The 27,324-nt window shown below is 42.0% G+C and overlaps 1 protein-coding gene across 7 annotated transcripts in view; it reads left to right on the top strand.

Moving 5' to 3' along the window:
- Positions 1–27,324, top strand: part of LOC132991154 (cytoplasmic dynein 1 intermediate chain 1) — a 53,594-nt gene that overhangs the window by 5,643 nt on the left and 20,627 nt on the right. For 4 of the 7 annotated variants that reach the window (XM_061059778.1, XM_061059781.1, XM_061059779.1 and 1 more), the window contains 4 exons: positions 15,346–15,441; positions 16,847–17,018; positions 19,056–19,155; positions 19,294–19,419. In XM_061059778.1, coding sequence (XP_060915761.1) covers positions 15,346–15,441; positions 16,847–17,018; positions 19,056–19,155; positions 19,294–19,419 — 494 coding nt within the window. The remainder of the gene's footprint in view (positions 1–15,345; positions 15,442–16,846; positions 17,019–19,055; positions 19,156–19,293; positions 19,420–27,324) is intronic. The other 3 variants (XM_061059782.1, XM_061059780.1, XM_061059777.1) reach the window with 1 other exon arrangement.

The raw sequence follows: 27,324 nt of genomic DNA, 5'->3' as shown, positions 1-27,324 counted from the left end.
TCCCCCTTTCCCCTGTTTCCTTGGCAAAACCAGAAATAGATAATTTATTCAACAAGTGCTAAGGCATTGACTCACATATGTGTGCACATGCATGTACCCACAGACACTAAGACACTCAGTGCACAATCATCATTTTGGACAGGTCTGAATGTACATATGAGGACTCCTGTTGTCAAGTGCTTGTCAAGATGAACTTTAAGTTGGAACCTAAACAAACAATCAGACACACAAACATGCAATGCAGCTTACTGTACAGAGTAATTCAATAAAAATAATAATGAAACATCCAAGCAAACAAGCAGTAGTTACTTCACACAGGTCATACAGTGTGTTTATAAATACATTAAATATACACACTCTGACTGATTATGGCCTGTAGACATGCTATATGTTATATATAAAGCCTGTTCTGGAGGTCTGTCTTTTGTGTGTGCTTGTATGTGTGCGTGTGTGTATGTGTGTGTGTGTGTGTGTGTGTGTGTGTGTGTGTGTGTGTGTGTGTGTGTGCGCGTGTGTGTGTGTGTGTGTGCTTGTATGTGTGCGTGTGTGGGATAGAGAGAACATCTGGGAGCCAGAGCAAAGCTGCGGTGGTCTGCAGGGAGGTGACCTTGGCCTCAGGAGACCCTTCCTTTTGCAGGCCGCCACAAAGGTTGTGTGTTTGGAGAAAGAGGAAAAGAGGCCGATGGTAGCACCTGCCTGCACTTCTGGCTCTGTGTTTGTTCAGGCCAATTCCTTTAGTTGATTACTGAACCTTACATGCACACAACACGCCGCTTATTTTCAGGTTGCAGCTACAGGTTGAGCAAATGTCTTTTAGCCCAGGACTTGGATTTTTTTTTGTCTCTGTTTTCATGTTTCTACCGACCCAGCCTACCAAGACTGGAGTTTTTGTTGCTAATTGTGAGGTTAGGTGGTGGCTACTTTGATGTATTTGATGCTAATCCAAAGTGGATTTTATAAGAGACTGTTAGGATTGCAACCAAGTAGTCTGTTTGAGCTCATTCCTTCAATGTGAGTGCGTGAGTACGTGCGTGTTTGTTTTCCTAATGTACAGTACTTAAGGTAATCAGTGTGTTCTCCCGGTGGATTTCACATATTCACATGCAGATGTTTATTTTTACAGAAGGCCCTATAATGTAATGTCCATTGGTGGCTGGCCCAATTTCTCACAGATGGACCGGGATGTACATCTTAGTTTGATGGCTCGATGCTAACACACAATGGAAATGGCTGTTAACGGGCTAGTTCACTTTGATTATTTCTTTAATGTTTCGCCTCATCTCTAGTCTTCTTTTTCCTTCATCTTCCTCTCCCTGCCTTAAGGCCAAACTCTGCTGTCAAAACAAAAATAGCGACTAATGCTGCCTCTGTGATTAAACGTATATTATATAATGAGAGAAGAAGGACAGGGATACGGTGAGGGAGAAACCCATCTGGCTGCTCTGAAGGAATAAATGGAAGAATTAAAGCTTTTCTTAATCATGGTGGTGTGTCGTAATGCTGTAAAAAGTACTATGGATGCATATCTAGGTGTTGTGTTTTTTTATTTTAAAAAAATAGTCCAAGCGTGACTCCTATGAAGCTTGAATTCAGTGCTTGTAAAAAAATAAGAGAAACTGCAGAAGACTAGTTGTATTTTTAAATCTCACTCAAACATTTCACTTTTTTTTAAATATATTCCAGATATGATTTGTAAAACAGGATCTATTGTCATCTTTTTCAGTAGTTATTATCATCAATTGTGTGTGTGTGTGTGTGTCAGGAAGGATAAGTAGAGTTTCATAGTAATGACTTTATTTAGTCTACAGATGTTTCAGTCTTGTCCTAATGACCTTCTGACCTCCCCACGTCTCATATCTGCCCTTAATGCACGGGATGGCTGGCTTCATATGTGCGACGTGAGTGTGGGACTGAGCTTCATCAAATTGGATTTGATCCGACTGCTACACAGGAGTTTGTGTTTTCAACTCTCATGGAGTTTGTGTATGTGTGTGACTCTCATTTAAACCAGTTAATGATATGGTTTTTCATTTCCTGACCAATTGCCCTCCTATAATTGTGATGTGTAGACGTCTATGTATGTTCCCTTTTCCCATTGGCTGCTCACTGATGTGTCTGCCCTGAGCGCCCATTGTGTCAGGCAATCGGATTAGCCCCAGTCACGGTTGGCTCCAGCTATTTACTGCTATCTTAATGAGTATGAATGGACATGCTTGTTGTGAGGGATGGATGCTTTGTCTCAGGACATAACAGTGAAATAAAGAAGGGACTAATGTGATGTGTGATAGTAACCTAACCCACTGAGGTCAAACTAAGTGTGTGTTGTGTAGTTGAACCGGCCATGTTGACAGGTTCTTAAGAGGGAACATTTTCTTACATTCTGTGCTCTCTGACTAAGTAGGTTTTCCACCCCAAACAGAATTGGATACAGATTAAACCTGAAAGTGACAAAGAGTTGTGTTGGTTGGCACTCTTAGCTTTAGTCGGAAAATCATTTATCTGAATATAAGTACATATAAACACAACGAGGGCAGGCAAATGCATGACCAGAGATGTTTGCGATGTGTCAATGTTTATGAGAAGCACCAAAGAGAGAAGTAGCATGGCTCATCCAAATATGTTTACAGTTACACTACCTTTTTTATATCTAATTCCAAAAATGTTCCTGTAATAATTATATAGAGTACAAAGCTACACAACGTCAGATTTAAAGCTGCCCATTATTTCCATACTAACAATAGAAATAGGAGCAAGGTTGCTGCTGATAGTCATGAACCCACAGAGGCTTATCGTCCTACACCACAGCTCCTTCAGCTCTGTAGAGTGTTTTTACTGTCGATTCATTTAGCTCAAGCTGACTTGATGTCAGTCTTCAATTGTTGTCAAGTAAGTATTTGTTAAAAATCATTGATGCGTCCGGTAAAATGAGTGGAAAAAACTATCCTTCATTTATCCAGGTTATTCCCATTGAGATCAGAGATCTCTTTTTCAAGGCAGACCTGGACAAGAAGTTTCAACTGGCGCCAGACCGATTAATCGGCCAATAATATCGGCTGATACGAACATATCCAGTGACTATTGGTATCGGCTAATTTTATCGCAGATATGCACCAATATTACTAGACTTATTCACCAGTCAAATCGCATTTCATTTGAGTTTCATTGTATGACACTAGCATTTCTCTTTCTGGCTGTCACCAACAGAGGGCGCTGTATGGATTACAACAAGCAGTATCTCTCCCTAGAGTGTCAAGCAGTGGTGCATTTACATGTGCAGTTACTTTCTAGTTGAGTGACCATCTATTTCCTTTGTGTATCTTTTTCACAAGTGATTGATAACCGCATGTGAGGGATCAACTAAAAAAAAACCCATCCCTATATCTATCTCTACAGATCAAACTTAGATCTAAGAAAGATATCTGCTGACATATGTGGGTATTAGATTTTTACTCTTCATAATATTGATATCGGCCCCGACTAGCCCATATCGGTTGGGTGCTAGTTTCAACAACAAAACGCTCAAACTCCTGCACTAAACATTTCATAATCAGAAAATCACCAGGTGCAAGCGTTTGAACTCAAGACTTTAAAATAAGGATTTAATAGCATTCAGGGTAACTAAAGTTTTGTAGTTTAAAATCAGACTGCAGGTTGTTCCAAGCAACCTAACTTTGGTCCAACGAATTAAGGTTGTGGATTCCATCCTTCAGAATTAAAAGAGGAAAGGTAGTCCAGAGCTGTTCCTAGAATGGCTTTGTAAATAAAGATATAACAATGTACGAGTCGGCGTGAACTTAAAGCAGTCCAGTTGACTTTAGAATATAAAGTTCAATGAGTGAAAAATCCACAGTTCAGAGGCACTCATGTGCAATACAAAACCATTATAAATAGGTAGATATTAAAATATCACCAGTCAGGGTTTCTCTTGCTCATAAGACTAAAGTTAAGAATAACTGTTGTTTTATGGCCTGACTTAAAACTTAACTATGGTCATGAATGTGTTAAATAATAACTACCATCTCTCATGTCCACCTTTTAACCCAGTGACTGAAATGTTCCACCGCTGTGTGGAAATACATCATAGAGGCATGTGGGCAAACGTTCTGCCTCGCTCTTTGCTTGTGCCTGCATCCCTCCTCTGGACCGGTCAGTCCCACTTGGTCATAAACATCAGTACTCTGACAAACCAACTCTTTTACTTCACAGATCCAAATCTGAAGATAACTATCAGTGTGTGCGTTTGCTTTTGGGTGTGTGTGCTTGTGTTTGTTTGTGTGTATGTCCCTCTTGAGATGTTGGTAAGAGCAGTAGAGGTCGAGGGGATTGAAGACATTTAGTGCATGTGTTTGAGCACGTACACATGTGTGCTGTTTAGCATGGCTGTAGTGTGAGCATGACCCAGTTAGTTGTAAAAATGAAGGAAAAAGGCAGAAGAATAGATGTAGAAGGTCAAGTAAAACCTTTGGTGACTAGAGAATAAACGGGGGAATGAAAGAAAAAAAAAAGAGAGAAACAAATGGAGGAGAGCAGAGGAGGCCAGTGTTGCAGCATGGTATTACTGCAGTAATTGTTTCCAGTGAACCACAAGTCTGTCAGCCTTCAGTTTTACAACTCCATGTGTGTTTGTATACAGTTTTGTATTGCAACTTTTGAAAACCCCCTCGCATTTAGAGTTAAAAGTTCATAAGGTCATAATAATGTGTTAATGTTTGTGCATCTGTATGCAGAAAAATGTGCATACGTCTCCCTCTCTCTCTCTCTCTCTCTCTCTCTCTCCCCCTCTCTCCCCCTTCAGTATTTTCTGGCCCATTAGTTTTCAGGATCTGTACAACTTGAGTATAAAGTTGGTCAGTAATTCACTCCTTAAGTATATTTACTGCAATAAGTGGCTTTCTTTTGACATGTGGTAGACTGGTAATGGTCTGTAATTGCCAGAGAAAAAAACAGCTTCCAAGTGCTAATCTGAGAAGGCACACATTTGCGTGAGTGCGCTCACACACACATAAACAAATGCATACTGATTCACCAATGTAAGCACACACATTATATGAAGTAGCATACATGGGAATAATCATGCATGAAAGCAGTGAAGTACACAGAAACAAACATGTAGCGCTGGCAAAGCGACCACACACACACACACACACACACTTCACCTGAGCTCTACATAATCCCGTGATGGAGCAGTTAAGAAACAAAACTGCAAATTTATAAATGATCCTGACCATTGGCAGCACATTGGTCCAATTAGAAAGTGAACTTTGTGTATTTTTCACAAACTCTGAACTATGGTTGAACAGGTTGATATTCATCATAGATTAAAACACAAGTTAAATATGAAGTCGTCTCATGTGCTGCTTAAGGCCCCGTGTCCACCAAACGCTTGCGATGTGCCTTGGAACAAGTTTGTGTGCTGAGAAGAAAAGTGCTGCACATCCACCCTGTCTCCATGACAACAGTCTGTTGACAACAGCTGCCGTATGGCCAACATGGCCGTTGCTTTTTACTGTATGTTTTTTGTTTTAGATCGATTCTTTCACTTTACATACAAAAAAAGAATGATGAAAGTTGTCATCAAATGTTTAAGGTCTTGTATCATCTTTAATCAGATGTTCACTAATTTAGTTTTGTGTGTGTTGATTTAAGGCTTTATTTTGTTCAGGCAGCCTTTGTTGAAGCTGCTTGCTGCTTATGTTGAAGTTACATTTAATATCTGAGAGGGTCTTTGCTTCTTTTGTTAAAAAAAAAAAAAGAAAAGCAGTCTATATTCCACAAAATAAAGTTTTGCTTTCACATTGGCGCTAACATTACAAGCTGCCAAAGGTTTGAGGAAGTGTGTTGATGTTATGAGAGTATAGAGTATAGAGAGTGTAGTGGTCGGTGGTTTAGCTGGGGGTGCTCAGGTCAACAATACAGTGAATACAGTAAAACGACGAGTTATCTAAATAGCTAACTGACTTTCTCATTTCATGGCAAAAGTCATCATCAGGAGGGAAAGTATCACTGTGTGTTTGGTTCATGCCAAACACTCAAAACTCATTACGTTGAGGTCCTTCAAGTTCCCTCGGCCATGTGATCCTGTGGCTGTCTCTGGTGAAATATCTTAACATCCAGTAAAGAAACGCTGCATTCAGATATAAAACAGTGAGTGTAACTCTCTCCCAGTTTATAAGAAAGCAGAGATGACTGAGGGGTTTGTGGGCAGTGGTCAAGGTTATGGAAGGAGGAATGTGGTTGCACAAGTGTGTGTTTTGCCCGGTTAGGTTCGTACGTGTTTCTCTATGGGTCGGTGTATTTGCATGAATGTGTATGCAGCCACATATGGTAGTGCTTGTCTCATACATGGTTGTTGTTCTAGCCGGGCGGCTACAAGTGACTGAATAGACCAGAGTGTGTGTGTGTGTGTGTGTGTGTGTGTGTGTGTGTGTGTGTGTGTGTGTGTGTGTGTGTGTGTGTGTGTGTGTGTGTGTGTGAGTGTGAGTCCAAATGCAATCCAAATAAAAGAAACACAGCGGTTTAACCCTAAGGACTCTGAACACAGTATACTCTGTTGTTTACTCTGGATTTATTATCCTGAAATTACAATAAAGAAATGTCTTTTTAATTTGGTGATTTTTAGACCTTTATAACAGTGATTTCCTCAGGGTAGCAGTTTGTGGATCCACTTTAAACTCAAACGTTTGCCCCTTCTTACACATTGTATGCACCAGCGTCATATCTCAGTTGAGTAGCTGTTCGGATCTCCCTACATCTTTTCCCTGCAGACAACACTTCTCACTTTTCTCTCTTCATAAAACAGCTCTGATTGGCTTCCATCGTCATCGCCTTCAGAAATGGTTCAGCCTTCGCTCACTCCAAAAAGTAATGTAGAGTCTCAGGCGGTCTCTGTCAAAAAGCCTGTGGTAGTCAAATCTTAAGAACTCTGGATATTAGAGAATGATTGTGTCTTTTTCACTATGTAGGTATTCCAAAAAGAGTCACAGATGATTGCAATTTTCCCCCATGACCACCGTATAATAAGGTACACGAACCCCTTCTTCATCGCCCTCCCTCCTGTTTTTTTTCTCGCTCTCTCTCTTTTTGGCAAAATGGCTATCATCCAAAATAATATTTGCCGTTTGAGGAGTGCTTGAGCCATGTAAGGTTACAGTTTCATGTGTCCCCCTTTATTCTCCTTTCAGCTGTCTTTTATTCCTCTCTTCACTCACGTTAAGTTGAACTTGACTTTTTGACATGTGTGCCCCCCCTCCCCCCCTTCTTGTTGAGTGTTTTATACTTGTTTTAAACAACAGTAAGACTTGAACTTTTGCCTGGGTGGTCTGACTTGTACTCCGAGATCCCGTCGACTCTCCAGGTATTTTCATTTGAGAGGGTAGCGGTTCATTGCCACAGTTAGCCTGCAGCTCACCGCCCTGCTTCACTTTAGTTGTTTCGGTTGGATGTTTGTTAACCCCTTGTTTGTCTTTGTTGTTCCTCTTTTACTTGAAACACTCTGCGTTTCAACATTGGCACCTTTTAACAGACTCATTGAGTCTTGACAGTGAAAGGAACATAAAAAGCCAAAGCATAATCACTCAAGACAAAAAAAAAGACTGCACACCTACAGTATTTTCAACTGATTTAGACCTTACATTACCAGATCATTAACACACTTTGTAGTTTGAAAGTTGATTCAAGGTGAAATTTGCAGCCTGTTTGGCTGCTGTGTGGCCGGCTATTCTTCAAGTCACCAGCAGGGAGCACTCTTGGCACATAAACTTTAGCCCTTCCTTAAAGTCTCACCAACCAAAAGTGTCTTTAAAAAAAAAAGTATCAGATTAAATTAAATTATGTAATCATTAAATCATGGTTTTACAGATCATCTCAAACATGTTTGTCTTTAAGTTCTCATTTAAAGGGAAGTGTTTTCTTTGACTATTAAAGGAATCATATGTGTTTGTTTATATCCTGTGCACACATTTGTTTATTTTAGCACAAGCCAAAAGGATGAAGCGCCAAGTGTTCATGTAAAGTAGGCCTATAAAAAGTGTTTTCCCCTCTGTCTGTTCGTCCATCCCTCATTAAAAGTTAATGAAACACCATCCCCATCCAGGAGACAAACACAGACCTCCAGTCACCATCTGAGCCACACACACACTCTCAAAACGCAGAGATACACACAGGCCTGTATCAGAGTGACACAAATCCTCGCTCAGATGACGCATTGAAAAGTTAGTCCATGCCACAGTGGTGATTTTATGTCAGACCTTTTTTTTTCTATCTATTTCTCAGCTTCTTCCTCCCCCTCCCTCTCTCGCTCTCTTGCTCTCTCTCTCTCTCTCTCACCCTCTCTCTCTCTCTCTCTCTCTCTCTCTCTCTCTCTCTCTGACTGGGATTTTGACAGCTTGGAAAGTTTGAAGTCATGGTTTTTAATCAGGGCCTTGTGGCCAGGCTCTGAGCATGGCATGGCATGATGGCTCAGTTTAAAGATGTGGGTCTGGGTCAGGGCCAAGCCTGGGTGGCAATGCTTGAAAGAGATGGCGGGGGGGGGGGGGGGGGGAGGCAAAGAGGGAGAGATTTTAAACACACTGCACCCAAAGCACACAGCAGATTTGACCCTCGACCCCCACAGACCCGAATGCACTGCATTTACATGTGCTGATTTTGTGTGAGCATGCATATGTGCAGACTTGAGACTTGTGGTGTACAACGACTTAACTCACACACACACGCAGACACACAATGTTTGATAAGCGTGGGGAAGGGTTTCGAAGGGGTGGATTAATCAAAACCTTCCCGCAGGTTTTAGTCTGGATAGTTTAACACCATGTCCTGCTGATAATGTGTGTGAAGGGAGTGAATACTTTCCCCTCCTACTGTGGCAATCATGACTTAATTAACCATGATGAATCTAAACAATACTTTCTCTTTAAACGCATGAAAAAGTAAAAAAAATAAACTGAGTTAAATTAACAAGCCAAAGTAGAAGGGTTTAGTGAATTATAAGGTCCAAACATTTTTTTTAATTCACTTTCATTTTACTTTCAGTTACTTGGCACGTTACTGACTTGTATGATCAAAAAGTGGCAGCTGTGGACTTGCACATTGAGTGGATTTGTTTCTCTAAGTCTTTTCTGTCTTCACCGTCAGTTATCAGCAGGATGTCCTTTCCTCTCACCTCTCAGCATAAGATCTGTACGACTTACCTGTGTGACTCTTAACCATCGATTTAATGACAGAATCTCTAAAGTGTGTTGAATTTTTGTCAGTGTACAGAAAAAAGAGTTTGTATTCGAGTATTAACAAAAATAAAACGAGTAATCTGCCTTAGGTTACCAGGACAGTTTACAATGACACTTGTTAGTGTGCACATGGCTTAGAAAAGAACATGCAAAAAAATGCATTAGCAATGTTTATGCTCTAATACTTCAGTTCTGAGTTTTGGCCCAAGTGGACAAAAAGAACCAAATAACAATATTTCCATGGAGTGTTAATTCAGTTAATACTGCAGAAACATTCTGTTGATATCCCATTAGATGATTCCAGGTATACATGTCTTTTGTATAAAATAGTTCAGAGTTAGGGGGAAACGATGGCTTAGCGGTTAGGTGTAGGATGCAGTCCTCCAAGCTGACGCCCAGGGTACAAGTCCCACCTGCTGCTACCTCCCCGCATGTCATTCCGCACTCTCTCTCCCGATGTGAGAGTCCTATCAAATACAGGCAAAAAAGCCCAAAAATAAATCTTTTTAAAAAAAAAGTTCACAGTATGCGTTAAAAGATAATATATTTTTTCATGTGTGGAAAGGCAGATTTCCTGCAAATCATACTGTATCACGTTGTATTTATCAAAGAATTGCTTCTCTTAAATTGTGAGCTGTATCATTATTTCAGGCGCGTAAAATCATTGCGGTTATAAAAATCTTTTTTAGATTCTTTGAAAACAAGGATTATATCACTGGAGGCGGGGCGGATAAAAGTACAGAAATTCCCCTGATGCCTCAGGGCGATTGTAAGAAGGAGAGGTAAAGTGGTTGTAGTGTGAGTATGTTGTGTATGATGTGTTTTGCAGTGACAAAAAATGTTGTTCTCTACAAAGTTAATGCATATTACTGTGTGTGTCTGTGAATGTGTGTGTGTGTGTGTGTGTGTGTGTCGTGCCAGGGCCACATTAGAGGAGCCTTTTAAGTCATGTCGGCCTCCTCCTACTCCTCGGCATAGTGCTTGTGTTGTGGTCTGCTCAACAGCCAACCTCTCAGAACCCCTGCGATCTGTGTGTGTGTGTGTGTGTGTGTGTGTGTGTGTGTGTGTGTGTGTGTGTGTGTGTGTGTTTGTGTGTGTGTGTGTGTGTGTGTGTGTGTGTGTGTGTGTGCCCCCATATGAATATGTGTATAATGTTGTAGGGTTATTCCCAGTGCGTGGGATCCCCTGATACCCTGCTGGATTTCTCTTTTGTGACCCTCTATCCCGTTTGCGCCGCCTCGTCTCTCTCGTATCAGTATCTGGCTTTCTTTGTTATTATTACAAAAGAGAATTCCCAAAATGATGAGTACTGTCAACTTTGAGTGTGTGTGTGACTCAGTTTAGTAATCACCTCCATGCTGCTGTGATAAGTCTGCAGCTCTAATCTAGTTGATGACAAATCTAGGGCCTGGTCTCATCCCTCCCTACACACACACACACACACGCACGCACACACACACACACACACACACACACACACACACACACACACACACACACACACACACACACACACACACACACACGCACGCACACACACATGCATCTCTTTGATAACTCTGTGCATCACTCCAAGCATGCACAAACACATTTCACCATCACTGGTACACTAGGTTGGGTTGGGAATAAAAAGTTAGCCAAGGCTTTGATCCTAAAAAAAAAAAAAAAAAACACAGCACATGCTGGCACGTTATCGCTGTGCCACACCGAGCCATTGTGCTTGATGTACTAGCTGTAGGAGGCAGAGGACAGTGTGTACATCTTTTATTTGCTTTCAGTATCTTTACAACTCTTCGCTCCACATGCTTGATAGTAGCTGCCTACTGTGAAATAATACAAAATGTTTAAGCTAATGAAACTCTCAGCGGTCTATCAGCCTTCATTAAGACTATGTTTTCTTTACTCAACAAACAGACGAGCCCATTATTCTCACCTGAACTATTTCACTTTATGGTATTCTCCCCCTCCCCACAGACACCTTGTGTTTATTAGCCTCAATGCATTGCTTCATTGTAATTAATAACCAACCACCTTGGCTGCCTTGGAGGGACAATAACAACATTCACTCACAAATAAGACAAAAGTGGATGGATACTGGGGATCCACTCATACCATTTCTCCTTTTCCCTAGCCTGGCCAGGCCACACCAGTCTGGACACTACAATCTCTCAGAGCAAAGAGGAGCTTTGATACAGTGTTAGGGTGCTACGCTTGTCACCAAGTTCAATGGTGGAAGCTTTGACTCAGAGATAGAGCGTCTCATCCATTATTCAGGAATAGTTAAACAAGACACTGAACCCCGAAATGCTCCCCAAGGCATTCCCATTAGTGTAAGCATGAGTGTGTGAATGGATAAGATCCTGAGGGGCGCGGATTAAAAGCTTACATGGCAGCCTCTGGCATCTATTTATGACTGTGTGTGTATGTCTGATTATGGCATATAGCCTAGAGCGCTTAAACTTATGGGCTGACAGAAGTCTGAGAAGTGCTATATAAATACCATCCATTCACTTGATCTGTCATGTATTTGTACAATCAGGTAAGTAACAGCTCTGGGGAAATGTGTTTGGTGTAACCTAAAAAATATTTGATAACATTGAATTATTGTCCAAGCTCTAACTGACAGTAATATTAGCTGGTATTATAGCATGATAGTTTAGAGCAGCTGAAAGGCTATGTTATGCTGCTCTGTTATGTCCATTCTTTCAGAGTGTAATATTTTTTACTTACAAACAATTTCACAGATTCAATTGGTGTGTACATGTCTCCGTTTGTGTAAGTGCACGTCCATTAACAAACACTTTCACACATTCATGGCATGTGTGTGTACTTGTGTACTGTGAATGTGTGTGCCTACCTACCTGCTGGGTGGTGCTGAATTGACTGGGCCCCAGTCAGCATGAGTAAGCAGCCAGGGGAAGATTGAGGCAGCCAGATGCAGCAGCAGCTCCGGGCTGCGGAGGATATCATTACTCTGGGTGTGTAGCCGACCAAAACAGGAGCCCCCAACCGGAGTTTCATCAAGGTGGACCCCCGTCTGCGGGGAGGGGGAGGATACCAGTTAACCTGTTGTCCCGCAGTGAGGAGCGGTATTAAGCGGCAGGTGGATAAAGAAAGCATCCCGTGACTAGAATGAGGTGGAAGCAGCAAAGTGCGCAGGTACTTACAGCAGAGCAGGCAGACACTCACACTGTGGAAGATTGTCTCCTTTGGTTTCTCTTCCCTGCTTCTCTTGCAACTCAACAGGAGACCCTGTAGTGCCTCTGTGTGCCTTTTCCACACATGCACATTTTTCAGGACAGGCTACCCCTTACATCTTTCTGTCTTTTCTGTTCACATGTCCCTTACAGCGGGAGATTTTCACCTTTGGACGGGTGGGTGTGGCGTCTCAGGAGACGAGACATCACCTAAAAAGGACAGCATTGAAATGGCACATGAAGCAACACTATGATGGCTGCCTCTATTATGACAGTTTGTGCCTTTATAGCAATGCTTCATGTAATAAGAGGTATTACCAGTATCAATAAACGGGTCAATATATACGAGCAGCAGAGAGTGTGAAGCAGCTTCATTTTGTACACAAAGATCACAGTATGTCGTTGTCCACAGGTCGCAGGATAGAAACGTCGTCACCTCAGCCTGCTAGCTTGTTGTGACTTGTTCTGTATATTTCCTGCTACATTCTCACATCAGCTCACCCTGATTTCTTGCGGATATTTTCAAAGGGGGGCTGGCAAAATTCCGGTTAAAGTCGGACGTTTCTCAACAAAGAAAAAAAATATATTTGAAATGTTCAGGAGTTCTGTACATGTGTGAAAACAGCTAGATAAGTTTGAGCCCCTGAGTCTTACTTTCCAATGTCATTAATGACGATATATAGCTGATGCTTTACCTTGAGCACACAGAAACATACATCTGAAAATTTAAATTCAAAGGAAATATTAGAGATATTTTCGTGTAGGACTTTGACAGAGAAGTTGATGCATGGACGCTGGCAACTCCATCAGCTGTATCTTCATACGGGAATTGGACCGTCTCCCCTCAGTGAGGTAACCCATAAGCCATGAATCACGTTGCCTTGCTCCAGAGTTCTGTGGTCCGGGGGTTGACAGTTTGACCGCTCTTGAATGTGGTCTCTCTCCTCTCTGCTCACACTCCTCCCATCGCCACACATTCCAGCCACCAGACCAGTCACGCAAGGTCAACAAATAAAATAGAACAGAACAGAATCCCAACAAAAGTTTTTGGTAATTTATCTTTTCACAATGCTGGTTAGCAAGTCCAAATTTGCCGTTTCACATCGTGAAGCATTTGCAGATTAACAACCACGGCTTGTGGAGGGCAAACATGCCTGATGGATGGCAAAATACAACATCATACACACATGAAGAATGGAGGGAGAGACAAAGGGGCTTCAAAAAAAGATTAGTTCTGTCGGTTTCTTTTGCTGCTTGTCTGTTTTGGCAGCTCAGATATGGAGCTAGTCTGGCAGTCTGCCTGTCTGATTCCTCTCTGGTCTCTCCTCCATACTGGTGGGTCACTGGTGTTTGGATCACTACAGCTCTCTGTTAACCACTGACTTGGATTGAGCCTCACCGGCATGTGTTTGATTTAGCCCAGCCTTTTATTATACACGCACAGTATGACAATTAAAGTCATATATCAAGAAACATCGACTTGGAAGTATGAGAGAAAGTGAATACTCAGACAGGATGAGGGAAGGATTTTGATACCAAATTAACAAAGCTTGGAAAAACATATACTGTATACATACATGTATAATAATGAAAATAAAATCACAGTTTTCCCACAACTTTTCAGTTTCAGTATATGTAGTTTTTACACAGTAACAGTGAGTTCATCAAAAGCTGAGGCGAGTGATAAAAGGACAGTTCAACTGGTGCAAGAGCGCCCCATAGGCAAGTGGTTTTAACAGTGCCCCGGGCCATACTCCAGCTGAGTTAAACAGCCCCCCCCCCCCTACACATGTGTGTGTGTGTATGCATGTAAGAGAGAGAGAAAGAAAGAAATGACACGTCTGAGGGTGTGATGTAGTTACTTCCTCCCACTGGACTGAGCGACTGTTGTCAGCTTGACCCTGCGCCAGTTAACCCCTCACCACCTCTGGCACTGCAGGCGAGTGCCCCGGGTGTGTGTACTGGAAAGACAGATTGTATGTGTGTGTAGTGTAGCGTGTGTGCTGGCAGACCACAGGTGCCTGGTCACGGTGTCAGGGTGTTAAGAGGTCTTTTGAGAGAGCCCCCCCCTCCCCTCTCTGACTCTCTGCATCTGTTTCTGGAGGGAGGGGGCAGCAGTAAGGGGAGGAGAGGTTAGCGAGGGTTACCAACACATACCCTGAAGGGTGGCGGGCAGTTTTTTGGGGAAGGGGGGTGGGGGCAGTAGCTGACAAGCAGGTGCCTATGTTGACAGTAACCCTTCATACTTGAACCCCACCCCCTCCCAAAGAAAACACACACTGCACACACTTCAATAAATCCTGTAGAGTCGAGCATAATTGCTGAGCCTGATTGGTGGGAATGCAGAGGGAATCCCCTTTTACCCGAACAGCATTGGATCTTTTTGGCTGGGGGTCAAAGGTGAAATTAAAAGAGGAGAGTGCATGCAACTTGACATTTCCTGCTTCCTTGCTGCTTGTGTGTGTGTGTGTGTGTGTGTGCGCGCAGTGACTTGTATGTCTCCACATGTGGACCATGTTACAGCTAAAACACTTGTAAGAGCAAGGACTTGTTTCCTGTGATTTACTTCCCCAAGATAATGTATACTCAATATACATGTGCAACAGAAATGAAAACGCTGAAACTTGTATGCGTTACGGTTTAGTGTTTTCTAAAAGGAACACAAGTACAAGCGCGTGTGTATGTAAATGAAACCCATTTGGACCAAATGTCAGTTAGTCAGGTGTACCGGTGCTTGTCTGTGAATGATTATTTTGCTAAGAAGTGGGGGAAGGTGGTGCACAGCAGGAGGTCGAGGAAAATTGGAACAGCTGTTGATTAACATGAATGCTCTCTCTCTCTCTCTCTCTCTCTCTCTCTCTCTCTCTCTCTCTCTCTCTCTCTCTCTCTCTCTCTATGTCTTTCTCTTTCTTGTTGTACTCTTTCAGTAGAGGAGGAGGAAGAAGATGAGGAAATGATGGAGGCAAAACCAGGCCCTGAGTTGGAGCAGCAGGATGAAGATGAAAACAGGGAAGCTAAAGACGGTATGTATGGATGAATGATAGCAAGAAGTGAAACTCCTTTAAGCATGAAGTCATCCTAAATCACCAAATTAATTCAGGTTTGTATTCTTAAATCCAGTAAATGGACATTCTTTACTGGCTACTCGCAGTTGTTCCGCGAACACTGCGAACACAAAAGTTCCCTTTCTTTACCCCTTAGCGTCTTTCTTTCCTTAACTTTGCACATGTTGTTTGTCAAAGTGTCACGAAACTCTGTCACTTGTGTGTGACACCCTCTTCCAGTCTGTGGGTGTATCAGATGAAAGGGTGAGGGGGGGTTAAGGCGGGTCTGGCATATCAGCTCCATGGCATGTGAGGGTCAGGCCTGATTAAAAACCTGTCACTCGACCCCCTGACCACACTTCAAAGTGGAGAGGACTGAAGAAGTGTGTGTGTGTGTGTGTGTGTGTGTGTGTGTGTGTGTGTGTGTGTGTGTGTGTGTGTGTGTGTGTGTGTGTGTGTGTGTGTGTGTGTGTGTGTGCGCATGCGAATGTGGAGGATTCATGTCGTAAAAAATATGGATTGAAGTTCTTGGCCGGGGTTAAAAAACACAACACGCGACAGAAACACAGATGGATAAGACATATTCATATTCAGACACACATACACCCTCGCTCGCACCGAGTGTGACTCAACCACGCACATAGACAGATGTATGCACACACAAACACACAGTCATCCGTCTCCTCTCCATCTCAGCCTATTAGAAGGTCTGGCCTTTGATCTCTGCCACTCGATTCACGGGGTCTTTTCTGACAACTCGTAACAAATACAAAGGGATGTGGGGGGATCAAAGTCAAGAGGCAGGATAAAGGCCGATATATAAGTGTGTGTGTGTCTGTGCGTGCTTGTGTGGGTAAAATTGCATATGTGCTTGGGGACAGTGACTTCAAAAACTGGACGACGTGCTGTGCAGCCATTACGTTCAAAGGGAGGCGGGCTGCTCAGAGGGCTTTGTTTTTCTCTTGTTTATGAACTTTTTACTGTAGTCTTTATTAAAAGGTGCATCGGGGCTGTTTGTAGCTTATTATGTTCTGCCTGGGATTCTGGTTTTGATACAGATGACATGAATGTTACTCTGAGATGCAGGTGAACCCTTCATTATTTTTAAGGGTTTTTTGAATTTCTCATTTCGATTACATTTTCATGCCAAGAGACCAATAAAATGATCTGGCTCCAGCTTCTCATTGAGGGGAACTTGCTGAATTTGTCTTAAAACTTTCATAATTGTCATGTCTTTGATACTATTGGTCTGAAGATGGAGGGAATTTAAAGATGGTAGGTTTGTTCTGTATCACTTCACATTTGAAACAAGTGTCCTTGCTGATCTGTTGCTTGTATATCTCTATATATATATATATATATATTTATTTGTTCCTTCCGACAGGCTCGTTTCCCATGCTGAGGGAGCTGACCGAGGAGGAGAGGCAGCAGATCCTGCACTCCTCCGAGTTTCAGAACTTCTTCGACTGCAGCATCAGGGTGATGGAGAGAGCCCTGGCTGAAGACGGAAACATCTTCTTTGACTACAGCGGCAGAGACCTGGAGGACAAAGAGGGGTGAGCGGGGAGGAGGAAGGGAGGAGTGAAGTCTGTTTGGATGTGAGAGCAGCACATGTGAGCATTTACTTGGATGCCTCAAACTAAGAAAATGTACTGACTCATGCCCACTGTGTCACTCTAGGGGCTCCTTTGTTCTTCAAAATACATTTCTTCCTGTTGATGTCACACTCAGGGGAACCAGCAGTCCTCCTTTCTTAACCTCACATGACCCTGCATTGTAACTGTGAATATAACATTTTGAGTTTCCTTCACCTTCTTCTCCCAAACTATTGCGATGAAGCACAACACACTACTCTGTGAAAAAAGAGTCAGTTCACAGCCAGACCTGACAAGAGACAAAGTTAAAAATCCTTGTCATCTTTTGGAGTTAAAACGTATTGCCTTGTAAGAATAAGCATTTCTAGTTAGGTACACAACTCTGACATATTTTGTCTTTAGAAATAAGCTACAATGATTTGAAATAGGAAGAACGTGTTTGAGGAAAAATGATTTTTAATTGTTTACGCTAGTTTAAATTTAAAACTATTTTATTCTTCTCTTTGAAGACATCATGTGTATTTCTGATACTCATCGTGTCAATTTCATACAAAATAGCTTGGAAAAAGTTTTTAAAAAGAAACCCTCAAACGCTGAAGTCTGAGGAGGTCATAAAGAAATGTCTCGCTATCAGCAGTGAAGCCTTCAAATTAAGGTTATCAAAATGTTTAAGAGTCTGAAGATCAAAGCCGCTTGAATATGGCGCTCTGTTATTAAAGGAGGAAGCTGCTTTTACCAGCTCACTTCAACATTGACCACCACAGCTTCAGAGGAGCATCACGCCTGTGGTCAGAGAGGGATTAGGTGAAGGCCCAGTGCTTTACATCACTCCTGCTTTTTTGTTCTCCTTTGACGTGCTATTTGAAGAATTGTTAGGTAAAGTAGATGAGCTGATGGTAAGTGGTGAAGGACAGCTGGCAAACACATCTCAAAACATGGATGGCCTATTTTTTCTTTATTAGCCTTTTTCTTTCCATCACTGATTATCATCAGCAAATCCGGCGTGAATTCTAACATTTACCAGACTGAAGGTTTTTTAAACATTGAAACAAAGATTTACTTTTTATCTGTACTGTATTCCCTTCTGAAACGGGATACAACCAATCACAAGGTAGAAGGCCGGGATGAGTTTGATTGGATTGAATGCTCCGGCAAAGCTTTTTAATAGGTCAGAAAATGTGTAAACGCCCCGGAGTGCAGGATGAGTCATCAAGCGTCAGACAGGACGGTTATTTTGATGTGAAAATATTCAGATCAGGCTTTCTTGTATAACTTTTGGCAGACATGTAACTCAGGAGAGCTGGATCAAAACTAGGAAAAAAAATATTTTTCAATTCATGGGTACTTTTCAGACTACTTTTGACTTGATTGATTGATTCTTTTGATTCTCATTGCCAGCATTTCTGATTTTTTTTATATCTCATGATATGAATGAAATATAATATTTTTGCGGGGAATCAGTGAAAGATATTTCTTCTTTGAATCAGGGATCAGTGTCAGCTGTTTAAAGCTTTTATCCAAAAGTTTTGAGGGCGACTGTGCCTCAGTGGTAGAGTCTGTTGTTTTCAACAGGAAGGTCGTCGGTTCGAACCCAAGTTCCCGCAGCAACATGTTTGATTTGTTCGAACCCCAAGTTTCTCCAGCTGCTTCGTTGCCAGTGAAAGAATGTGTATGAATGGATTAGTTAATACTGGTGACAGAGGCTGCTTTACTTGGAATGGGTGTGAATGGGTAGTTCTGACCTGCGGTGTAAAAGTGCTTTGAGTAGTCAGAAGACTAGAAAAGCTCTATACAAGCTCAAGTCCATTTACCATTTACCCTTACTCACTATGACTAAGACACTAAAAATCCTGTTTGAACCTCCCTTTTTGCTGTGATCCATGACCCATGCAGGCTTTTGGTTGTCCTTCTTGGCAGGTACCTTTTCACTCTGAGCAAAACTGTCGTTTTAAAGTCTGAAAGTAACCACTGACCGTTATCTCCACTGTCATCTTTCAGAGACTTGGGTAGCGGCTCCAGCCTCTCCTTCAGCAGACTCTTCTATGATGAACACTGGTCGAAACATCGTGTGATCACCTGCCTCGACTGGTCCCTTCAGGTGATCCCTGCAGCCCTCTGTTTGTCCGGTCAAATTCAAACGAAGCATGAAGAAGATTTTCTTCCATTTTACAAAAACTATACTTTCCCCAAAACGTGTTTTAATTGATATCTGTCTCTCCTCCCTTTTTTCTCAAAGTATCCCGAGTTGCTGGTTGCCTCTTACAACAATAATGAAGATGCTCCACATGAACCAGATGGTGTTGCCCTCGTATGGAACATCAAATTTAAGAAAGCCACGCCAGAGTACATCTTTCACTGTCAGGTATGTGTTACTTATAAAGCATGGAATGAGATGCTGCAATTTGTAAGTAATATCTCAAGTGTGACTTACATGTAAAAAAAACCCTCATTGATGAAACACCTTGCATCTCAGAGTTGAAGGCATCATACTTCTCCTCTGTCCTAGCCATCCATTAACAGCTTGTTCCTCTTTTGTACCCTATAAGTGCACCTTTGGGACAGACACATAAAGGCTGAAGGTTAGGGAAATGAAAGGCAGCTCCACATGCATCCGTTTGACCCTCCAGATTGGATTATAGCTGAGCTCTGCCACAGTAGGCCACTTTAAATGCAAGAATCCAAAGTTTTGGTGGGAAAGAAACCCATTGATGGGCGCGATGCTAATAGCAACTGACATGGAGAAAATGTTAGAGGGAGGGAGAGAGAGGAGAGAGGGGATGGAAGGATTGGGTGTGAGGGCTTCCCAGCTCCCATGAGACAGGCGAGGCCATACAGAGAGACGTCTTGGTAGTAATATGATGTGGCCTACCGCTTCCTAATCCGACGCTGCCACATGTGTGCGTTAGCCCACCCACATGGATGCTGTGTCTACTGTCAGCAGTGCTGAGTTTCACAATCTTTGACAAGTCTCCCTCACACATCACTGCAAACGGAGAAATACACCTCGAACAGTATTCATGTCTGTGTGTTACTGCTTAGAATGTCACAAACATTATCAAACATCCAAAGTTTAAGAAAAAAAAGAGGGGACTCTTTCTGTTTCCCTTTTTCTGAACAGACACACCAAATTTGCATGCAGAAATATTTTGATATTATTATACAAAGTTTACATTACAAGTCTAGCTCCATAGTGGATTTTTGTAAGCGCTCCGTTTTTCTTTTCACTACACCATAATTTATGCTGCTGCTGAAATCCCTGTGGTTTTACAGATAGATTACAGCTATGCATCTTGTAGCTGTAGGATTCAGTAGTTTTTACATGTGGTCCGCAGGAAATGTGTGCAGTGCATCAGACTGTATGAACGATGTGGTTTCTGAGCATGCTGATCTGTGAATTATCAGCGTTTAATTTAAGACATTTTGGATCTATACGTTGTCTGAATGAGCAGCTGATGAAATGCTCTATCTGTCAAAGAATACACTCCAGCAGAGGTGGGGAATGTGGTCACAGAAATAGCCTCCTGTTTGTATTGAAAAAAACTTTTCAAACTTTTTTTTTTTAATGCAACGCAGCAAAGCATCAAATAGTTTTTTATCGTTCAAACCACTTCTAAAAAACAGTCAACTTGTTCACATGAGAATTACCTACAGTGAGTGTTTACTGGAACGATGAGCATCAGATGAAGTGATATCAGATGCAGACGAGACAGAGGAACAACTGAGAAAGAACAGAAACTCCCAAGTGCCCCGTCTTTCCCCCGTCAGTGTGTCTGTGCCATGGTCTTTCCATGAGGGGAGAAAGAAGAGTGAATGACAGAAGAGCAGGGAAAGACAGATAGAGTGAGGAGCCGATGGGAGGAGGTGAAGAAATCGATCGCTATGAAGAGTGCAGGATAACGTGGAGATAGAAAGTAAATAGAGTGGAAAGAGAGAGAATCAAGAAGTTGCAAGTCATTTTGAGTCAGCCGTGACTTCTCCTGACATTGCTGGATTTGGATGAAAGGATTGCGCAAGTGGTTAGATGAGAAGGGAGAGAGGAGGAGAGACATTTTTCTTGCTCTTTCTTTTCTTTTCTTTTTTCAGACCAGGGCTTTCTGCAAACACAGAAGCGGCTCTCTATTGAGACGTGGATCAGATGGATTTTTAATGTGCCAGCATGTTCTGCCGTTTAACCCCCGCAAACCACAGGGCCGGGTGCCTCTTCCCTTCACTTTCTCTACTTTGTTCTAGGGCTAGGCGATATGGACCAAAACTCATATCGAGACTATTTAGCTGAATGAACTGGCAGCTCTACAGAAGACACGTATCACGTTATTTTAATGCAACATAAACTACATCTATAGTAACGATATTGTCTCACCCTATATCTTGTTTGAAAATATATTGATATATCGCTCAGCCCTACTTTGTCCTGTGTTTCTTTTCACCGTCCACCTCCCGTTCAAAGCTGGAGAAACATACACGTACAGGTCAGAGGTCACTGCTGCTTTGGTCAGGAAGCAGTTAAGTTTATCTTAATATCAGCCATTTTTGTTTCTTTATACTTCCTTTCAGATTTACTAGGTAGGTAGCTGTGTGTGTGTGTGTGTGTGTGTGTGTGTGTGTGTGTGTGTGTGTGTGTGTGTGTGTGTGTGTGTGTGTGTGTGTGTGTGTGTGTGTGTGTGTGTGTGTGTGTGTGTGTGTGTGTGTGTGTGTGTGTGTGCATGTGTAGGATACAAAAAAATGACAGTGTTCTGTCGGTATTGGACGGTTGGGGGTTTGTGGTTGAAGCCTGCTTCAGCAGGGGCTTATAGAGGGCTTCATATTTCAGATGGGGTTTTGGTCAGGTCACACTTCTAGATTTCTTGTCTGTGTGCATTTAGGAAAAGTTTCAGCAATGAATACACATTATTTTAAAAAACCTTTATCATTATATAAAATGTATATATTTATTTCTTAACTTTTTGGAGAGGCATTCTGACTCAGACTAGAATACAGCAGATTACACTGACTAATCAATATCTTGTTTATTTACGTTGCACGCTTCCCAATACTGTCTTAAAGAACAATTAGCTATCATGTGTTTCACAGGGGGTTTTTTTTTGTCCTTGACGATGGTGTGTGGGAAGGTAGACAACTGAAGACTGGTGTTGGTTTAACTTTGGGAGGAGTCTTATTGTGTCTGACTTCAGGCGTGTGCAGTCTGAGGATTGAGCACTAGCATTGTTGGCAATATGCAGCAGTGTTGTAATATTGCTTCAGATGCAACAGTTTGACAGGCAGGTCCTGGTGTGACAGATGCTGTTCCCTTGCGGAATATTAAAAAAAAAGTGAAAGTCGTGCATTAAATGTTCCACATCTTCTCTTTTTCACAAGTCATGAAACTATTTATTTGCACATGTTTGTCAGAACAATTCACGGGAATATTGTGGCTTTCAAAGCTGTTGTCAGTGCTTACAGCTGATTCTTATTTTGATAATGACCACTCTTATTTTACTGTGCTGTGGTTCTTTATTTTAATACAATGTTTATCTTCATTAGAAACATAAAATCTTCTTACATAAATACAAGTTTATATACAGGTTTATTCTTTCTCATATTCTTTGTTATCTATGGCTGGTTGTCATTCAGTGATTATTCTGATGTTTTATTAGGAACTGCTGGTTTGTTTTTGTTTAGAGTCTTGATTTTTATGAGCACCAAACAAAACAACATTTTCTCGACCTTGTAAAAAGTACTTTTAAAAATGAACAGTATGTCAGTAGGGAGCCTTTAAGAATCCCGTTAAGGACTTGTGGCAGTTTCATGACCTCACTTTAAGAAGCCATTGATCTGTTATACGGGCGGAGGAAGTGTGTGATCCATCAGTGTGTGGGCTGGGTTTGTACTGTAGGAAAGCCTCTGCCGCTGCTGTGGATTCTGGTTCAGCGAGGCAGTTGAGCGTGCCTCACCTCATCACGCCCGTCCTAGCAGTTGGACCCATCATCACCCCGTCCCAGTTGGGTCCAATCTTGTAACTTCACACCAGCCTCTCAAGTGGGCAAAGTCACACCACATTAAAGGGCCTGTTTGACTTGGAACCTCTGCTGAACCCCTCAAACCGCACGCCTCCCTGTAACAACCCCCGCCGCTACTGTCATATCCCATTGGACTCAGTCATATTTTCATTAATATCTTGCTGCCTTGCTTTGGTCCCTAGGCTGTTGGCGCTTCCAGAAAGTTTGAGTAAGAGAAGCAAAGCAGGAGAGGAGAGGAGGAGTGGGAGGGAGAGTGCGGTAAGTAAGAGAGATTTAGGTGGAGAGAACAGTTGCTATAGATTGCAGCTTCATCAATCAAACCAATCAGAGTCAGAAACTTAAGCAGCCAATCACAGTGACTCTGTGCTAAGAGGGGTCATCAAGGTCCTACATGTCTGCTTATGACTTCCTGGTTAGCTCATTGAGAAGAGTCCGATGCTTACCACACAAGAGAGGTAGCATTTATTAAATCCATTCAACTACATGCAAAAGTCAAAGTGAGGTATTTATAACAACATATAGTGAAACACAATTACCTGCTGCAGATGAGAAATCAGAAAAGTCCTCCAGGTGCTCTGTGAACACACTAAAAAGAAGTAAAGGCACTCAATCTTTAAAATGACATACAGTAAGAATATGAGACAGCAGCTTCTATTACAAAATACTTTTAGATACTTTTCTTAGAGACTGGTACAAAAAACGTATTCTATTTTATTTACTGCAAGGTTATTTATTTATTTTTTTAACTTATTCAGCAGTCATTCTGCATATTCTTGTGAATGACAAAACAAATGAAGAATATAAATCAAGTGAAAGTTGAGTTTTTAGGAAGAAATACTCTCAATATCTTATTGTTATTTTTTGCTAAGGGTAACATGAGAATATTGAGACCCTTCTCATATTATTTGTTGATTCCCACAAAAACTGAATTGTAGTTTTATGGGTGTTACTGTTTGTGCAGGACTACGTCTTCCATGGGTCTTCTGTTGTCGCTACCTGGAGATGCCAGTAACCACCAACTCTCATCAAATAAACAACTTTCCCAAAACATTATCTGTAAAAAGACCTACTATGACTACAGATTTGTTTTAGCACATTTTATGTAATATATAATTTCTTTTTCATTTTGTATTATCACTATTATTATTTTGGGCGGTGTGGGGGCATTGCCTTCATTTGGACAGTAAAGCTGAAGATAGAAAATAAATATTGCGAGAGAGATTGGGAGATGGCATGCACAAAATAGTGTCAGGATCGGGAGTTTAACCTGCAACCAGTGTGACGAGGTCCATAGTCACTGTTCATGGGGCGCCTGCTCTACCAACTGAGCTAAACCCGCACAAGCTGTTTTCATTTTCTCAAACTTTTTTATTCCCACCTCTGCTTAATGACTGTGGAAACAGAATCCTGTGAAATGTGATGGATGTAAATTTGTTTGAAAAATACACCTAAGGAAGAACTTCTTTGGTCTCTATCCAACGTCTCCATGTCAGAATAGTATACAATAGAGTCCTGTATGGCTGAGGCGACAAGAATTCACAACTCAAATCCAATATTAAAGCCACAAACCAGAAAAAAAACGTGAAAATATGAGCCAAGCAAACAAACAAGATATTGGAAAATAAAGGGAAAGGAGCTCTAGGAGGCAGAGAAAGGCCTGTTTGTGTTCCTCCTCATGCCTTCGCTCCGTCAAACCCTCATTCTTCTGCCTGATGAAATGGAGACTCGGCTTGGTATTTCTCTCTCCTTGCCAGAGACCACAGAGTGACAAAATCCGTGGGGTGTCATAAACGAGCAAAGCCAGGGGGAGAAAGGGAGGAGAAAGGTGGTTGGGAGGAAAAGGGGGAGAGGTTGAGAAGTGGGGATGCGAGGGAAGACAGTCGTATCCATCTGGTCCTGATAAGGCAGAGTGGAAAACAGATGAGTGCGGTGAGTGAGGATTGGGGAAAGGGGGGGGGGGGGGGGGGTTGAAGGAGGAGAGGAGGGATGGAGCGTGGATCTACTTGGGAAGATATTCTGTCTGGTGTGCCCCATTATCAGCCACCCCCCCCCCCCCCCCCCCCCACCCCCCCCAGCTCCTTTTTCTTCTCACCATTCTACTCCAACTCCATTTTCTCCTTCCCAAGCCGACTTAAGCAACAGTTTGTTGCCTGAGGTAAGAACGAGAGAAAGGAGGAGGAAACAAAGAAGGGAGTGTTCGCCTCTCTCTTGCTTTCTTTCGCTCTCTGTCATTCCTCCGAACCTCCCTTATCCCTCGCTGGGTGCCATCTTTCATCACGGCCTACCATGTGTGTATTATCCTCTACAGAACACTTCCCATTAATATAATAAGGGCTGCCAGAAGCACTTAGCCTTTTGAGCCTGTGTGAGATATAGTAGATAGATAATACTGTGTGTGTGTGTGTGTGTGTGTGTGTGTGTGCGTGTGCGTGTGTGTGTGTGTGTTTCTCCCTCCGTCACACACATAGATACAAACACACAGGACTTGCTTTAGGCAAGAAATGAAACGCACTGTTCCGACTGCGAGGCGGTCTCCCTCTAAAACTTCCAACATTTATTTCATCCTAAATATACCGAAGCGACTCCCTCCGCTGCTTTATTCTTCCGTTAGCTGTCAATCTCCACATCCTCTCCGTCTGGACTGGAAGGAGATGACTTAGCAGGTGTCTGACCTGCTCTGCATGTGAGATGAGAACCATTCCGCAGAGCCACTCTGCGTTTGGAAATGAAATGTCAGGCTCGGTATCCAGTCAGTCCTGATGTGCGAGCATAGCGGGAGTGTTGCAGAGACACGAGAGTTGTTGAGGTGTTATTTAGACAGCTGTCAGATGTGGTGCTTTTGTGACTGGTATGTTCAGAGTTATGAATCTGAAATGAAGAGAATCTGTCGGCGGATGGGAGGAGTTTGGTATTTTATTTAATACAAAGTTCAACACTTCTTGGAAAAACTTGCTTATTCACTGATTCTAGATGAATCCAGATACCATTGTTAAGTCTGAACACTTCAGTAAGTGGAGCTGCTACTAACAACAGAGTGGCAATGCTCAGCATAAAGACAGAGACTTACACAGGTCACATATTATTCTCCTTTTCAATCAAACACCTAGCTGTGGGAGTGTCACCCCCCTGTGGGAGGGGTCACTGCCCTTTGTGATGTCATGAAGGGAAAATCTCTAAACAGCATGTTTAAGCACAAATTTTCTGAAAAGTGGAGCAGACAACAGACGGAGAGGATGGACTTTTCTCATAATTTGGGGGTTTGGAGAGAGACTAGGGACACATACTAGTGTTATAAAACATTGTAAAGTATATTTTGCATAATATGTGACCTTTTAAACTATACACCATACAAAAGAAGTTTGCAATGAAACCCACTGGTTTGGGGACTACCTTTTTCTGAGGCCTTGAGATTGCCATTGATTAGTAACTTAATTTAAACAGTGGGTTGGATACACACCCATCCTTGTTGCATGAGTGTCATGTGGTCAGAAAAAGGGAAAAGGGAAAAAGAGTATAATGGATCCTCATGTGAGTAGGGCCTACAAAGATACTTGAATAGCCTCAAACACTCAGATACAGAGATGTGTGCTAACATTCTGCCTGTTTGAGGAGTTATCTTGGAAGAGACTTGTCCCTCAAAGTTAGCTACGGCTGAAACATAGTTGTCTTTGTTGTCTCTTGGACCTTGAAGGGGCCGTGATTGGATTGGAAAATGGATTTCATGCATTACTGGGGCCATGAACTAGTAAAGAAAATGGTTACTAAGGTGAGAAATCATTTGAGTAGCTCTCTGCTGGTCATGTGAAAGAATGAAAGATAAAGTCACTGTTGTGTTCTCCAAAAAAGAGTAGGTTATAGCCTATTACAGTTTTAGCGCTTAGCTAAAGTTAGCCTCAGATTCATCCTGTAATAAATCTTATGTAGCCAGATCTCAGCCAGATATGCTCAAACTTTTTCTTTGATTCAGAGTTTATGCTTTACACATTAAATGTGTTATACAGCCATGTTGTTTGTACATTATGAAATAAATTTCCTCTGGCAGATGCAAAAGCAGTATTTGAATCTTGATGGCAAAGGCTCATGAATTAATACAAAAAGGCAGACGGAAAAAGACTACAGAAATGCAGCTGAAACATAATCAAGCCCTCCATAATTCAGCTCTAATCTCACTCATTAATTTGATACATGACATTCAAATTGAAAACGTGCTGAAGAGTGTCAAGCAATTCCCTTTAAGCTTAAATCATAAACTTCTTTACAGTGTGGGACAA

This window comes from Labrus mixtus, chromosome 16, assembly GCF_963584025.1.
Source record: "Labrus mixtus chromosome 16, fLabMix1.1, whole genome shotgun sequence".
Classification (NCBI taxonomy): domain Eukaryota; kingdom Metazoa; phylum Chordata; class Actinopteri; order Labriformes; family Labridae; genus Labrus; species Labrus mixtus.
The sequence above is the reverse complement of the archived record's forward strand: the minus strand, read 5'-3'. Positions and strand labels throughout refer to the sequence as shown.